Here is a 17,547-nt window from a genome sequence, read left to right on the forward strand (position 1 = left end):
GCCTGAACAGAGTCCTCACCTGAATCCTATAGAACACCTTTGGGATGTTTTGCAACACCGACTTCGTGCCAGGCCTCACTGACTGACATCGATACCTTTCCTCAGTGCAGCACTCCATGAAGAATGGGCTGTCATTGCCCAAGAAACCTTCCAGCACCTTACTGAACGTATAGCTGCAAGAGTGGATGCCGTCATCAAGGCTAAGAGTGGGCCAACACCATACTGAATTCCATCATCATCGATGGAGGGCACCACGAACTAATTTTTAGCCAAGTGTCCAAATACTTTTGACCACTTAGTGTATGTTGCCCGCGCAATTTGAAAAGTCACCTTACTTTTTGAACAGCACTCATGTTTTCATCATGAGTGGTTCCTAACTATCTGTTCTAGGTAATTTTCAGAGAAGGCATTTAGTAATGTTTCACTGGATGTCGTATCACCCTCTCACCACTAACAAAACTGTAATTTTCTCAATTAATTGTTGGATGATTATAGTCTCCACCAATAATTATAGTATGATTGGGGAACTTATATACTGATGTTTTCTCTGAAGTTTTTTTTTTTTTTTTTTTTTTTTTTGCATCAGGAGACGAGTCTGGTGTGCGATAGAAGGATCCAATTATCATTTTATGACCACCCCTGATATTGGGTCTTCCCCAAACAATCTCACATAGGGCTTCAGTTTCTATCTCAGTGGAATTGAGTTTCTTGTCTAATGTGACGAATACACCATCTCCATTTCCCATTTTCAATATAAACTTAAATTTTCCTCAAAAGTCTCACTGCTATCAACTTTATGTTTCAACCCGTTTTCTGTACCTAGTATTATGTGAGCTTCGCTGCTCTTCATGAGCACTTCAAACTCGGGGGTTTTGTTGCGAATCTTTGGCAGTTTACCATTAGGATTTTAATACTCTCACCTAAGGGAGGCATTTCGTTTGATCTTACACTCACACTCCTGGGTTTCTTACAGCTACCGTTATCTGGACTGGACCGAGTCGCCTAATCTAAAAGAAAACCTTGTGTGCACCCCACACACAGTCAGCTACCTGAGTAGCAGCCTCTGATATGAAGTGCACACCTGACTTATTTAGGGGAACCTATGGTTCTCAACACTATGACACAAGTCCAGAAGTCACACCCTAGCTTGTCGAAAAACTTTTGAAGTCTCTGGTTCAGTCCATCCACTCGACTTGGAACCAAAGGGCCACAATCAGTTACGGGGACAATGCTGCAAATTGTGAGCTTCGTTGAAACTCCAAACGCAAGGCTGGTCTTCTCAACCTTCTCTGCCAGTTGCTGGAATGACAAAGAATGACTCTGGAGCCCAGACAACAGGCATTATTTGCTCCGATGTGTACCACAATCTGCAATTGGTTGAATCCTGTTTCCTCAATGGCTGCTGGAATAGGCTCCTCAACATACTGAATGAGGCTCCCAGGCATATGCACAGAGTGCACCTAGTGTCCTTTCCAGTCCCTTGCTGCCATTTCCCTAAGGGGTAACATCATTCACCGTATGATTGAACTGCCGACAATTACTAGACCTCTGCCATTTTGCGTTTGCCTCCTCCTGATGCCGGACAAAACATGTTTCCCCAAAAAAGGTGAAATGAGACCCATTGGGTCAGTTCCAGTGAAAGACGTGTTGAGCCCTCCCTGGTCCCCGTCCACCCTGTAGATGGTGCCTAAATCCACCACCGATACACCACTCGCAGTCAAGCGGACAGGTAATGACAGATCCTGTACTTTCTGCAGAGGAGACAGGACCCATGGGAGAGGATAACACTTGAGGTACCTTTGGTACAGGTATCACAGGTACACGATTCTCGGAAGCTCTTCCAACACACCGATACGCAACAACTGTCAATTGTTTGACAGTAGTCATAGTGATTTCCAGCTGCTTATGAATGTGAACCAACTTATCCTGTGTTTGAGAACAGCATTCACAGTGGGGCTGCATTTTGGCTCATGCAATGTATTACAAGGCTGTGAACAAAGGAGTTTAAATTAAACCCGCTGATTATCTTTTAATCTGTTTAGCTAAAAAGTTGCTTAATCCCTATAAGAATAATTTGAAACAGATACACAAAATGAGATTTCTATTAAAGCAACACAAAAACCTGTGGTAAGAATTACTGGTTTCCTAACATGTTTTGATGTTAGTTATAGCTGTTAGCAAATTTGAAAACCAAGTAAATTTATGTTAAATGCAGATAATATATAGGGCTACTCCTCTTTAAGGGAAAACTAGATATAACACAAAATATTAAGTTAGAAAATCTGTTAAAGTAACTAAATCACTAACCCCGATTTGTTACAAATTGCTCGTAGATTATGCAAAGACAATGGTAGCTTCCAAAAATTCTCGAAAATGCACGTTTATTTGTGTTGAAATTCAGGGGTGATGTATTCTTTGACTGAACTGTGAAACACAAACGTTGATTTCCTACTAATTAAATTACACTGACACCACTAACTTACGAAAATGTAGTTTTGTAAGTATCCAAAAATTCTGAAACTACCCTATTTTTCATGTAATTGTACGATTAAATTAGAGAAAGATTGTTTTGGGCGAGGATAGCCTACTGTCCTTAAAAATTGTAAAATAACATAAAAAATCGTAAAAGAACATAATTTAGTTTAAGCCTACAACTGACAGTAACTATACTAGTTTCTGCTGGCCACTACAATACCCAAACGAAAGTTTTCTCCAGTTTGCTAGATATCAGAAATAAATCTCTAACTAGGACCCAACAAAACTAATATCTCAGTGATATCACAGGGTTTGTTGTATGCATGTATGAACGTCACTACTGGTTTAGAAGTTGTTGGTTTGTGGGGGTTGAAGGAACCAGACTACAAACGCCATCAGTACCACTTAGAAGTGTTTGGAATGTTAATGAAGATACCAAAAAGGTTTCAAGTAGCTTCTTACAATCTTGTGGGCTTTCACTTTCACCTTCGTATGTATACCCTGAGAAACATGATGCCTTAACTATGGACAAGACACATTCTTATAAATTTGAATCTGTTTTCATATTAACAGAATCTTCCGTCGGTTCTTGGTAGAACAACATTATAATAATAAATGAAAAGCACCAGTTTGCTTTTGTTCTACAATATTATTTTTATTGCTAACTGGTTTTCGGCTTACAAGGCCATCTTCAGGCATTTACTGAGTATTATCACCAAAGAAGTTAAATGTTAGCAGACAACATTGGAAGAGAAGTAACACATCTAGAGTGAAGTAGAAACATACAGTGAGTAACATCTTTGCAATGAAATAGTAAAAACTGAACAGTACATAAATAACAATGGAGTTGACAGGAAAACCTTTAGCACAAAATAAGAATAGCATGCCTACATAACAGTTTCTATTGATAAACAAAACTATTGAAATAAGATAAAATTAGTACTAGGCAAGGCTGCATCAAGAGGTATGAAACATGGAGAGTGATACACAACCAATTAAAAAAGAAGAGGCAGTTGTCAATGTAAATACAGAATACACAAGGAACTTAAGCTATATCAATACGATAAACAGAAATTAATAAATGCAGGAAAATTGAGGTGTTTGAGGGAACCTACAGTTTGAGAGTGTGGTGGTACTGCATTTAAACATTAACATTATAATCAAAGCAGTGGCTGTATACCAGTTTACATTAAATAAATGAGCAAAGTAAAATATGAACAGTATTAGATGAGACAACTACAAGGGGAGTTAAACATGGACAGTAATACAAGTACAAGTTAAAAGCAAACCCTTAACTATTGAAACTACAGCATATGTGGAATACAAAGACAACTGCAACAAATAAAACAACTTAATGACTACAGGAAAAATGGGAATATGTAGGAAGAGAGAGTGTGGGAAGTAATGAACAACAAAGATGATTATATGAAGTTTAGGAGAGGGGAAGTGTTGAGTTGTGTCTGGTCATTTAGGATGAGATCTGGACTGTGAGCAAGATGTTTGTTAATTTCCAGGGCTACCAGCAGGTTGAGTTTATGGCCTTTGTTTGCTAAGTGAAGTACATGGGACACTGGCTGGTAGTTGTGACCCTCACTCAGTACATGCTCAGCAAATGCAGAGTCTGAATTCTGCAACCTCCAGCTGTGTTCATGTTCAGCCAGCCTAGTTGATATGTCTCTGCCAGACTGACCAATGTAAAATTTGTCACAATCAGAACAGGTGATTTTGTATACCCCACTGTTGGCTAATAACTGGATCTTATCTTTGCTATTAAAAACACACTGGGCTGTAGTGTTTGTGACATAGTAGGAAACCCTATACTTGCAGGATTTCAGTGCTTTGGCTATAGTCTGTGATACCTGACCTAGAAATGGTAGAGTACACCATTTCTTGCAGACAGTGGATGGGGAAGCAGGTGGGGCATAGAGGAGGGGTATAATTTTCCGTTTTTGTTTCCTGTGCAAGATGTGATCAATAAGAACTGGATTGTAGCCATTGGCTGAGGCAATAAATTTTATTGTATCTAACTCTGCTTTAAAATCATCTCTGGACATGGGGATGGATATGAGACGGTGTACCATTGAGTGGAAAGCTGCATGTTTGTGAGCTATGGGGTGTTGTGAGCAAGAAGGTATTGCTGTGTCTGTAGTAGTTGTTTTTCTGTAAATTTTGAAACAATGTGTGTGTGTACTGATGTCAATGGTGAGATCTAAGAAGTTTATGGATTTGTTGCCAATTTCCATAGTGAACTGGATATTTTTATGTTGACCATTTAGGTTTTTCAAGAATGTGTTGAGTTGTCTTGTAGTACCAGTCCACATACAAAGGACATCATCTACATATCTAAACCAGTATTTGATGTTTGCACTCAAAGGTTCTGTTTTTAGAAAATGTTGTTCAAAATGGTCCATAAATATTTCAGCCAACAGTGGACTAAGAGGGGAACCCATAGCTAAGCCATCTAATTGTTTATAAAGAGTGCCTTGGAACTGGAAATAGTTCTATGCAAGGCAGGTCAGTGTGGCCAGTCTCAAGTCATTCAATTCCACAGGATTGACATTAGACTTGTGCATCAGCTCTGTCAGAATGTCAATACATTCTACTACTGGTATGTTAGAAAACAAACTGCTGACATCAAAGGATACTAATTTATCACTGTGTGAGACAGATATACCTTTTAACTTGTTTACTAGGTCCTCAGAGTTTGAAATACCATGCTTTGGTTTAAATTTAGTCTTGCTCTTAATTAGGACATCAAGTTTACTGGCTAGTTTTTAAGATGGAGCAGCGAATGATGATACAACTGGACGAATAGGAATATCTTGTTTATGCAGTTTAGGAAGGCCGTACATTCTAGGAGGCACTGGGTTCGTATTAGTTAACAGTTGTACTTCAAATTCAGAGAATATGCTTTTGCATGAAATGATTGCATATTTAACATCCTCTTTGAACAATTTAGGAAAATGGAAAATTATACCCCTCCTCTATGCCCCACCTGCTTCCCCATCCACTGTCTGCAAGAAATGGTGTACTCTACCATTTCTAGGTCAGGTATCACAGACTATAGCCAAAGCACTGAAATCCTGCAAGTATAGGGTTTCCTACTATGTCACAAACACTACAGCCCAGTGTGTTTTTAATAGCAAAGATAAGATCCAGTTATTAGCCAACAGTGGGGTATACAAAATCACCTGTTCTGATTGTGACAAATTTTACATTGGTCAGTCAGGCAGAGACATATCAACTAGGCTGGCTGAACATGAACGCAGCTGGAGGTTGCAGAATTCAGACTCTGCATTTGCTGAGCATGTACTGAGTGAGGGTCACAACTACCAGCCAGTGTCCCATGTACTTCGATTAGCAAACGAAGGCCATAAACTCAACCTGCTGGAAGCCCTGGAAACTAACAAACATCTTGCTCACAGTCCAGATCTCATCCTAAATGACCAGACACAACTCAACACTTCCCCTCTCCTAAACTTCATATAATCATCTTTGTTGTTCATTACTTCCCACACTCTCTCTCCCTACATATTCCCATTTTCCTGTAGTCATTAAGTTGTTTTATTTGTTGCAGTTGTCTTTGTATTCCACATATGCTGTAGTTTCAATAGTTAAGGGTTTGCTTTTAACTTGTACTTGTATTACTGTCCATGTTTAACTCCCCTTGTAGTTGTCTCATCTAATACTGTTCATATTTTACTTTGCTCATTTATTTAATGTAAACTGGTATACAGCCACTGCTTTGATTATAATGTTAATGTTTAAATGCAGTACCACCACACTATCAAACTGTAGGTTCCCTCAAACACCTCAATTTTCCTGCATTTATTAATTTCTGTTTATCGTATTGATATAGCTTAAGTTCCTCGTGTATTCTGTATTTACATTGACAACTGCCTCTTCTTTTTTAATTGGTTGTGTATCACTCTCCATGTTTCATACCTCTTGATGCAGCCTTGCCTAGTACTAATTTTATCTTATTTCAATAGTTTTGTTTATCAATAGAAACTGTTATGTAGGCATGCTATTCTTATTTTGTGCTAAAGGTTTTCCTGTCAACTCCATTGTTATTTATGTACTGTCCAGTTTTTACTATTTCATTGCAAAGATGTTACTCACTGTATGTTTCTACTTCACTCTAGATGTGTTACTTCTCTTCCAATGTTGTCTGCTAACATTTAACTTCTTTGGTGATAATACTCAGTAAATGCCTGAAGATGGCCTTGTAAGCCGAAAACCAGTTAGCAATAAAAATAATATTGTAGAACAAAAGCAAACTGGTGCTTTTCATTTATTATTGAATCTGTTTACTGTACCTTCCAAGCAGGTGTTTGACTGGGATGAGTATTATTATGTTTCACATCATTGAAGGTCAGATGTCGTACTGCGTGATCTTACATATTATAAATGCTTGCTACTGGTCTGTTGACTGTAGTAACTTACTATGCTATGTTGTAACACCACCTTTTTAACAATAAACACGTTTTTCGGTGTCATAATGTTGGAGTCTGAAAACAATTTATTTTGCATTAATGCAACACATTGTTGCACGTACTAAACAATGGAAAATCCGGGACATAATGCAACAATATTATGAAGAGGAAGGTTTCTATCTTTATTAGAACAGAAGTTACAGTCATATCTGTCAGCAGCGTTTGTCAAATTTTCCACTCATTTTAGAACTTTTGAGTGGCCACTAGTCTCATCTTACTTGTGCTAAAATTCTATAATTTGGTATTTGCCATTTTCTTGTCATGTGCAAGGAACACAACAAATTTTATGATAAGGTATTTTGCCTTTCTCATACATCTTGCACACCAGGTGAAATAGTTATGTCATGACTGACTGTCTTAAGGATCTCAATATTTCTGAGGGGATGTTGACTACTCCAGGGCCTTTGTTTCAACTTAGATATTCCAGTGCTCTGCAAATTCTTCTTGCAGTACCATATCGCCTGTCTCATTTTCACACGCTTCCACTTCCCTTTCAACAATATTATCTACTTGTTCATTTCCCTTGTAGAGTCCATAAATACACTGAAGTGACAAAGTCATGGGATAGCGGCATGCAAATATACAGTTGGCGGCAGTAATACACAAGTTATAAAAGGGCAGTGCATTGGCAGACCTGTCATTTGCACTCAGGTGACTTATGTAAAAAGATTTCCAACATGATTATGGCTGCACTAAGGGAATTAACAGGCTTTGAAGGTGGAATAGTACTTCGAGCTGACACATAGGACATTCTACTTCAGAAATCTTTGGGGAATTCAATATTCCGACATCCACACAATGTCAAGCGTGTGCCAGTTATACCAAAGTTCAGGCATTACCTCTCATCACAAACAACACAGTGGCCGACGGCCTTCACTTAATGACTGAAAGCAGTGGTGTTTGTGTAGAGTTGTCAGTTCTAACAGACAAGCAACCTGTTAGGACAGTGGAACAAAAATTGATGTCAATGGGCAATGGCATCAGATGACCAATTTGAGTGCCTCTGCTGACAGCACAGCATCACTTCCAGTGGCTCACCTGTGCTCGTGACCATTTCGGTTGGACCCTAGGTTCCTGGAAAATTGTGGCCTGGTCAGCTGAGTCCCAATTTCAGTTGATGAGAGCTGACCATACGGTTTGATTGCGGCACATACCCCCTGAGACCATAGACCCAGGTTGTCAATAAGGCACTGTGCAAGCCGATGAAAAGGACTGGTTCCAACTGAACCAATCACTGATGTAAATGGTTATGTTCAGCTACTTGGAGACCACTTGCAAATGTTCAGCAATTAAATATTTATGGATGAATAAGAGATAATCATATGGCATTGACGGCCACGAGTCCCCACCTGGGGATTTTTGGCCGCCAAGTTTCAAGTCTTTCCAGTTGATGCCACATTGGGCAACTTGCGTTGATGATGATGTTTTGGTTTGTGGGGCGCTCAACTCCGTGGTTATCAGCGCCCGTACGATTACCCAATCTTTGCTCAGTCCAATTTCGCCACTTTCCTGGATGACGATGAAATGACGAGGACAACACAAACACCCAGTCATCTCGAGGCAGGTGAAAATCCCTGACCCCGCCGGGAATCGAACCCGGGACCCCGTGCTCGGGAAGCGAGAACGCTACCGCGAGACCACGAGCGGCGGACTGGGGCAACTTACGTGTTGATGCTTATGGATTACCACATGCTCTATCACTGGACCACAATTGTTCACAACTGATCTGAAGGACATTCTGGACAATTCGAGCGAATCATATCGTCACGCCAGACTGCCCGACATGAATTCCACACACATTTATGGGACATAATCGAGAGCTCAGTTTGTGCACAAAATCCTGTACTTGAAACTCTTTCACAATTATGGATGGATATAGAGGCAGCAGGAAACTTCCAATGACTTGTTGAGTCCATGGCATGTCGAGCTGCGGCACTACGCCGGGCAAATGGAAGTCCGACACGCTATTAGGAGGTACCCCATGACTTTTGTCACCTCAGTGCATATTCCCTTCTTTATTTAGCACTTGCCAGCTTTTATTAAACATACAGTTGCTTGTCTTCTCTCCACAGGCCCCTTTCCTCTTCCTATATAGGCTATGTTATACATGCTTCTACAGCCTTTCATTTGTCTCTAACATTTGCTGCTTACCCATTTTGCAATTTCTGCCAATATCGTCTATTAGGCACCTGTATTCACTTTCACCTGCCTCATCTGCTGCACTTTTGTATTTTCTCCTTTCATATTTTACTGTATTCGTTTCTCCTGTTGCAGTCAATTGTTATCTAATGATCCCTCTGCAACTCTCAACAATGTCTTGTTCTTCCATTTGCAGCTACATACATATTCTGCAAGCCACCGTGGGGTGCATGGTGGAAGGGAACTTGTGACTAACAGTAATTTCCTTTTCTGTTCCACTTGCAAACAGAGAGAAAGAAACAACAGTCTATATGCCTCCATACGAGCTCTAATCTCTCCTATCTTATCTTCATGATCCTTATGTGAAATGTATGATGGCAGCAGTAGAACTGTTCTGCTGTCAGCATCAAATGCCAGTTCTCTAGAGTTTCTCAATAACAATACCTGTGGGAAAAAAAGGTGCCTTCCCTCCAATGAGTTCCATTCGAGTTCCCATAGCATCTCTGTAATACTTGCATGTTGTTTGAAACTACCGGTAACAAATCTAGCAACCTGCCTCTGAACTGCTTCAATGTCTTCCTTTAATCCGACCTGGTGCAGATCCCAAATACTCTTAACAGTACTCAACAATGGGGTGTCCTAGTGTCCTATATGCAGTCTCTTAAAATTCTTCCAATAAAATATAGTCAACCATTCTCCTTCCCTACAACAATCCTTACATGGTCATTCCATTTCATATTGCTTTGCAATGTTACACCTAAATATTTAATCCACGCGACTGTGCCAAGCGGCATGCTACTGATGCTGTACTCTTGACATTATAGATTTGTTTTTCCTATTCATCTGCATTAACTTACATTTGTCTACTTTTAGAGCTAGCTGCCATTCATCACACCAACTATGGAGTTTGTCTTAGTCATATTGTATCCTCCTACAGTCACTCAATGATGACACCTTCCCTAAACTACACCATCATAAGCAAACAGCCACAGACTCCTGCTAACTCTTTCCACCATGTCAGATTTACGTATATCAAATTATCCATGTCCCATCTCTGTAATTTCCTAACTTTTTGCAATTTCTTATGTTTAAGTTACAGTTCATAACCAATAAATTATGCTCACAGTTCGCACCTGCCCCTGGAAATGTCTTACAGTTTAAAATCTGGTTCCAAGATCTCTGCTTTACCATTACATATTTAATGTGAAACCTTAGTTTCCTGAAGGCTCTTGCACGTATACAACTTTGTTTCTTGAGTCTTAAACCAAGCATTAGCAATGATTAAGTTAAGCTCTGTGCAAAATTCTTCCAGACTACTACTACTTTCATTTCTCCCCCCTTCTTCTGTCTGTATTCCCCTACAATTTTTCCTTCTCCTGCTTTTCCTTTAAATTTTCACTCACTAAACTGAATAATTTCTTTTCTCTCATAATACATTTTGTTCAATATCTTCATCATCTGTGGAGCTATCTGCAATACAATAAACTAATACTACTATGATGGGTTCTGGCTTCACGTCTAGCTTATTCACATTTCTATTTTCTTTTTCATTATTATACCTACTCCTGCATTATCCTCAGTCAACTTCACACTTACAACCCTATAATCAACAGGCCAGAAGTCCTCTTTACCCTGCCACCTATATCTAATTTCAACCTACCAATTTTCCTTCTTAAATGCTGTAACCTCTCTATCCAATTAAGGGACTTAACATTCTACACTCCAACCCGTAGAATGAGTTTTGTTTTCCCTGATGACAGTATTCTCCTAAGTTGTCCCCCGCCTTGAGTTTCAAATGCATGACTATTTTACCTCCAGAATATTTTACCCAAGAGAACGCTATCATCATTTAACTACACATAAGAGCTGCATTCCTTCAGGAACAACTGTGGTTGTAGTTTCTGTTTTCTTTCAGCTGCTTGCAGTACCAATACAGCAAAGCTGTTTTGGCTAGTGCTACAAGAGCAGTTCAGTCAGTCATTTAGATGGTTGCCCCTGCAACTACTGAAAAGGCTCTCTTCAAGAATCAATGTGGCTGCACTTACAATATGGCTATCTGTACTGCTCCACTCAAGTCACCCCAAGTCAGCAAGGTCCATGGTTCATGAAGGGTGGAGCTGTACACATACAGAACTACAGTAGATTAAGAGCTGTAAAGCAAATTGATCTCTTAAGCTGTACCTCTACCCTTCTTGAAACTTGATGTAGAAGCTGTTGATAAAGTGTTTGAAGTCAGCGATACGGCACTACCGTGACGTTTCAAGTTGTTCTCACTGCCATAACCGGATTCAGCCTGTAACATTCACCAGAAATCCGAATTTACCAACTAAAAATAGTTCTTCACTTGTACTTAATACGGTGTAGTCTATGAGGGAAAACACACACACACACACACACACACACACACACACACACACTACGGACAAAGACACGACGATCATGATAATTATCTGAACTACTTCCCAAATCTCAAAGAGGTCTTCCAAGGAGTCCTCCACACCACCAACACCACATTCTTATAGTTCAAACTTGAAATTTATGAAAATTAAGAATGAACTTGATACTCTAAATAAATATGTAGGTGCAGTGCAATTTGACATTTAGTTTTTTGTTGTATGATCTCGGCCTAATCTACCTGTTCTGGAACCTACTTTCAGAAATTACCCATATTTTCCCCTGAATGATATCTGGTCCTTTAAATACTTGTCAAGTAGTTCTGGTACAAATAATAAAAGAGAGAATCACAAAACATTAACTGTTCTTTTTGGTCAGATGTCAAGTAAAAGCCATTAATGTGACATCAGCTCTGATTAACTGTTCCGCCCAGGCAGTCCTGCCAGGTATCTTTACAAGTAATATTCTCCAGCAATTACTACACACTGGAGGAATTACCAACTACACAGCAGCCTAAGAAATAGACATCATATTACCTGCTGAACACGGAAATTCACCATCTTTCATGTCTACAGACAATAATTTCCACACTGTGTGACATTATGCTTTCCTGGTGTAATTTTGAAATGTTCTCGGGTTCCCAGGGAACACCTATCTGAATACTAAAGAATATTTGAAAATCAATTTTCAAACCAACATCAAGTATACTTTTGGTGTTACCTGGTGAGAGTGTCTTGTATTATCAGTAACAACAAGGCATCAACAAGTTGCTGAAGCTCCCCTTCACAGCTTTTTTGGAATGTATGTTACTGATGTCGGCACTAGTCGCAGATGGAGGTATCAAAGAACATTTCTTCCACTAGTGTGCTATTGATAGTGTAAGAACAAGGAGCAGTACACTCACTCATCACATTTCTGTTACGGGAGCAACTCCTCTGCATGCTGATGACTGCTTATATACAGCATTTTATTCTGACATTGTCACCACATGATACTAGTAGACATTTCAGTTCTATATTGCTAGCTATGCAGGTTCCATCCAAATAAATACTGTTTCACCTCTTACGTATGCCACAACCTCAGTCACAAACTTTTAACTGGCCTTTGTATCAACAACAAAAAGTGAATGCAATTTGGTAAACCACAGCCGTCATTTGACAAGTTACGTTTTCATGGCCACTAACAGAATGAATGGTGACAGATAGAGTAACTAAGGTTAAAAATGTCACTTCCAGAAACACATCAACATCAAGTACTTTCATCTAAAGTCCACTTTTATAACATTATACATTTTGTAACATTGATATTTTTTTTACTTGTTTACTGTATCCTCCTTTAATCTTCTTTTTAGGTTTAAATAAAGATTTCTGCTTCTCACATGACAAACATGAAAGTGTTAGTTTTGAAATGAATAGTCCTACTAATTTTCCCACACACTGTTGGCCACTACAATCTGATGAGTTCGCACAGAGACAATAGTAATTAACTCGCACCATGAAGTCACACTGAAGTAGTACTTTGCAGACATTATTACTAACCACAAAACAAAAAGTAAAGTGAAATGATACAATGTCAGAGGCTTTACTGGTCTCGTACAGGTATCATTTTTATGTATATAGATTGAAGCTGCGAGTAAAAATCTGTACCAAGGCTGGGACTTGATCCCAGGTCTCCTGCTTATTAGGCAAGTACATTTACCATTAAGCCACCTTGGCACAGTGGTTTACACAACTGCATGGATTACCCTGGCACACCTTCCTTCTTGATCCAAATACTTACTGCCACTCCAGTCTATTGTAAAAAATAAAGTTGATATGACCAAGTATAATCAACTGACGACAGTAGCAATGAGACAAAATATCATAAATTCAAATCACTAGATACTAAATTTTATGTATTCTTCTAACAGTAGTTGTAAACATAGGGGAAAAAAGGACGATTTAAAAGACATCCTTTAGACTTACTTAGATAGGTACTGCATGCTCCATCACCATCACCGCCAACACACATTATTTTTACCACATCAATTGCCAAAGAGATCACAAAAATCATTGGATAAATGACAAGCAGTTTGTTGGTTGATTGTGGGAGGGGACCAAACAAGGAGGTCATCAATCCCATCAGTTTAGGGAAGAATGGAGAAGGAAGTCGGCTGTGCCCCTACAAACAAACCATCCCAGCATTTGCCCGAAGCGATTTAGGGAAATCACGGTAAGCCTAAATCAGGATGGCCAGACATGAGTTTGAACCATCTTCCTCCCAAATGCGAGTCCAGTGTGCGAACCACTGCGTCACCTCGCTCGGTCACCAAAAAGCAGTAACTCTTCTTACTATGATAGTATTCCAGCTGAAGATCTTGTAATGACAAGGTAGTGGGCCGCATGAGCAGCCTTTATATACAGTTGATGATTCAAGATGTATGACCGAAAGACTGAAATACAAGGCAGCAACATCCACTTAAGTAAGCAATTTCTAATTGAAGAGCATAATTCTCAAAGGTGTCACATGACAAAACATTGCTGTTCTATTATAAACAATACTGTGTGTTAATAAAAATATTGTGAAAAGAAAAGTTGCACTCACGCAAACGCAACTCGCACACACGACTGCAGTCTCAGGCAACTGAGGTCACAGTTACAGGGGAACAGCTCCCTGACACCTGTACTGCAGGATGGTGATAAGTTGATTATGCTCTGGGGAACATTCACGTGGGCATCCATGAGTCAAATGGGGCTTGTGAAAGGTACCATGGTGGCCAAATAGTCTCATACACTGGTTGCAGACACATACAATCCTCCACGACAATCATGTTTCTCAATGCCAGTGGAATTTTTCAACAAGATAATGCACCATGTCACAAGGCCAGGAACACAGTGACAAGTAACTAATATATAATATAACTAAAATGTCTTCATCAATAAAAAACTGGTGTTAAACAATATGAAACATGATAATGTTATGTCACTGATCTTGCAAAAACATATTTTTCAAACAATAATAAAACAAAATGTCTTTATCAACACAAAACTGACATTAAACAATATGAATATGAACACTTTTCACCATTATTCCTGACAGTTCAATGCAGAATGACTTTACTTCTTCAGGAAGGTAGTCCAACACTGACAACAGATCTTTCTTCTTTCCAGTAGTGATACTATTTTGACATTTCAGGACAGGTATTCCAGATTTCTGTGTATACCTCTGTGTCTTCCCTTTTTTCAAACATGAAATTCTTTCCAGTCTTCTATATCACTGAAAATTGTTTTCATTACATTTTCTCTAGGATATCTCGCATCTACTCAGTACCAGGAGGCATTTTTTATGTTCATTTTGTTAATTAAAATTAAGAATTCTGCAACAAATTGCCTCCATATGTACAACTTTGAAATTCTTTATATTTTTGATGATGTAATCACTTTTTCAAGATCTGCTCGGACAAATGACTTCATTACTATTTTATGCTCCTCAACAAGAGCAAACTATCTGTTTCATTGTAAATAGCCTTGACTGCTAACAAGAAAATTACGCTAAATAACTTATAAGACATGAAGCTATTTTATTAACTATTAACAGTACCTTCATGACATAAACACACACATAGGGAGTCTGGATGTCACCTAAGCTGGTGCAGAAGTTAAAACAGCTTAACTGACGAAGTTAACACATTTCAGAATGAGTAAGTGTAGGGACACTTGCTGCAAATCCATAGAAATAGTAGATATTTCACTTCCCGGCACTTAAGTAAGAGCAACTGTGGATTCATCTCATTTTCCGCACAACCTACTTACAAAGGTGCAATTCTAGTGCATGTTTTGCATGTAAACGTTGTAGAGTTTATTCTCGAATTTCACATTGCAGGTTGTCACAGTTTTCACATTTATCTAGCCTGGGGTGATGGAATTTCAGTTCAGGAAATTTTTGCTTGAAGACCTTCTTATACCATATGTATGTAACTTTGTTGTTTGGAAATATTTCATTAAATGCAACTGACATTTTGTGGATATTCAAGTCTGGACTTAGAAATTGGTTGTTAAATGCTGCCTTTGAGTAATGGCTTTGAAAATTAATTAACATGATTTTTCAATCAGCACTCATCGTCATCTGTATACTTAGAGAGTATATTAAATTCCCTGATGTCAAAGTAACTTATGTCACCCTGATCCTTTTTAGAAATTACCACTTCTATTTCTTTGTAGCCTACATCACACATGTTCATTAATGTATTTTTGCAAACGTGAATCAAGTCACGTTTCCCATTTGGGACACTGTATGACGTCTATTCAAAAAAATTTCGAAACATCCATAATTTCACAACAATGGTATGTTGGAGCAAAATGCAACTGGCATCCCAGCACACGCCTATGTTTAAAGTGCAGTTACCAAAGCTTTCATTTTGTATGTCTGTTAGTTATTGTTCACTGCTGTATTGATTAGAACATTGTGTCGCAGAGTTTGCAAATTCTGAGATAGCAAAGTTAGAGGAGCAATGTGTCTGTATTAAATTTTGCATGAAATTCAAGAGAACCTTTACAGAGACACACCACATGATGCAGAAAGCTATGATGAGTGCTTAAGCCGTATTTGGTGTTACGAATGATTCTTACAGTTTAAAAATGGATGGACAGAAGTTAAAGATGAGCCTCGTTCAGGAAATCTATCGATGGCGCTCATGTCAGGAACGTCAACAAAATTGTGCGTGCCAATCAAAGACTGAATGTCCAAGAGATTGCGGAAGAACGTAACATTTCAGTTGGATCATGTCATGAAATCCTGACGTGGCATCTTAGAATGCACTATGTGCTTGGTGGCACGTGGTGCATTCGTCCCTCGCCTCATGAGTCATGACCAGAAAGACCTTCGCCTCACAATCTGTGAAGGGCTTTTGGATTGCGCAAAATTAGAATGAGATGTTCCTTAAGGGAATCACAGCTAGTGAAGAGATGGGAGTCTATGGTTCTGAAGTTGAGACCAAGGTTCTATCTTCACAATGGGTCAGGAGAGGTTCTCCAAGACCAAAACAAGCTCGTCAGGTCAGGTCAAATGTCAAAGCCATGCTGATAGTTTTCCTAGACTCTGAAGGCTTACTTCATCATGAATTCGTGCCACAGGGAGAAACTGTTAATCGATGATACTATTGGTACGTGTTGCGATGCCTGCAAGAAAATGTGAGAAGGAAATGGTCTAAATGTGCAAGACAATTCGTGGTTCTTGCATCATGTCAATACACCCACACATTCATCCCTCTTGGTGCATGACTATAGCAGTCAAAGTCCTCCGTACACTCCATAGCTGGCCCCTGTGGACTTACTTTATTTCTAAAGTTCAAAACCCTGTTGAAAGGATGAGAACTTCATGCGATAGAACAAGAGGTGTTCCAAGCCTGCTTCTGGAACTGGAAACGATGTTAGCAGTGGCATATCAATTGTGGTGCTGAGTATTTCGAAGGAGACCATGCACATTAAGTAAAAGGTAAGCATAAAACAATTTGTGAACGAAGTTATGGTATTTTTTTGAACACACCATGTACATTGCAGTAATCTGCTGCCTACTGGTACCTTCACTCTCATTATTATGTTTTTGGTGTTTCTGGATCTCTCCAATGGGAACGTGTCTTGGCTTATCCAATCCAGCTTACAGAATTCAATGAAGGCATGCAGCTTTGAATCTTTGTCAAGTTCTCCGCATTTGAATTTGCATTACCATATTTTCTGTAAGAATGAATTATAAAGATGTAAGTTAAGTAATGGAAACTCCAGGTCAGAATATCAACAATATAAGGAAGAGAGAGAGATTGCTGTTCACCGTAAAGGTGATAAACTGAACTGCAGAAAATGAGAATATACTTACACATTAGCTTTTAGCAAAAGCCTTCATCAGAAAAGGAAACACACACACACACACACACACACACACACACACACACACACACACACACGACCACCATCTCCAGCAGCTCGGACTGGAATGCAACCTCACACAGAACAGAAGCAGCAGTCTGGACGGGGCAGGGAAGGGGGAAGCATAGCAGGGTAGAAGTGTG

The 17,547-nt window shown here is 39.2% G+C and overlaps 1 protein-coding gene and 1 non-coding gene across 2 annotated transcripts in view; both read right to left on the reverse strand.

The window, feature by feature from the left end:
• The window catches only part of LOC126191233 (ceramide transfer protein), a 179,385-nt gene that overhangs the window by 93,799 nt on the left and 68,039 nt on the right, over positions 1 to 17,547 (reverse strand). Inside the window, exon 3 of the mRNA XM_049932038.1 lies at positions 11,292 to 11,403. Within this exon, the coding sequence (XP_049787995.1) occupies positions 11,292 to 11,403 (112 nt within the window). The remainder of the gene's footprint in view (positions 1 to 11,291; positions 11,404 to 17,547) is intronic.
• On the reverse strand, positions 13,148 to 13,219 carry Trnai-aau (transfer RNA isoleucine (anticodon AAU)). Its single transcript has one exon. It is a non-coding gene; the product is annotated as a tRNA-Ile (tRNA).

This window comes from Schistocerca cancellata, chromosome 6 (assembly GCF_023864275.1).
Source record: "Schistocerca cancellata isolate TAMUIC-IGC-003103 chromosome 6, iqSchCanc2.1, whole genome shotgun sequence".
NCBI classification, from domain to species: domain Eukaryota; kingdom Metazoa; phylum Arthropoda; class Insecta; order Orthoptera; family Acrididae; genus Schistocerca; species Schistocerca cancellata.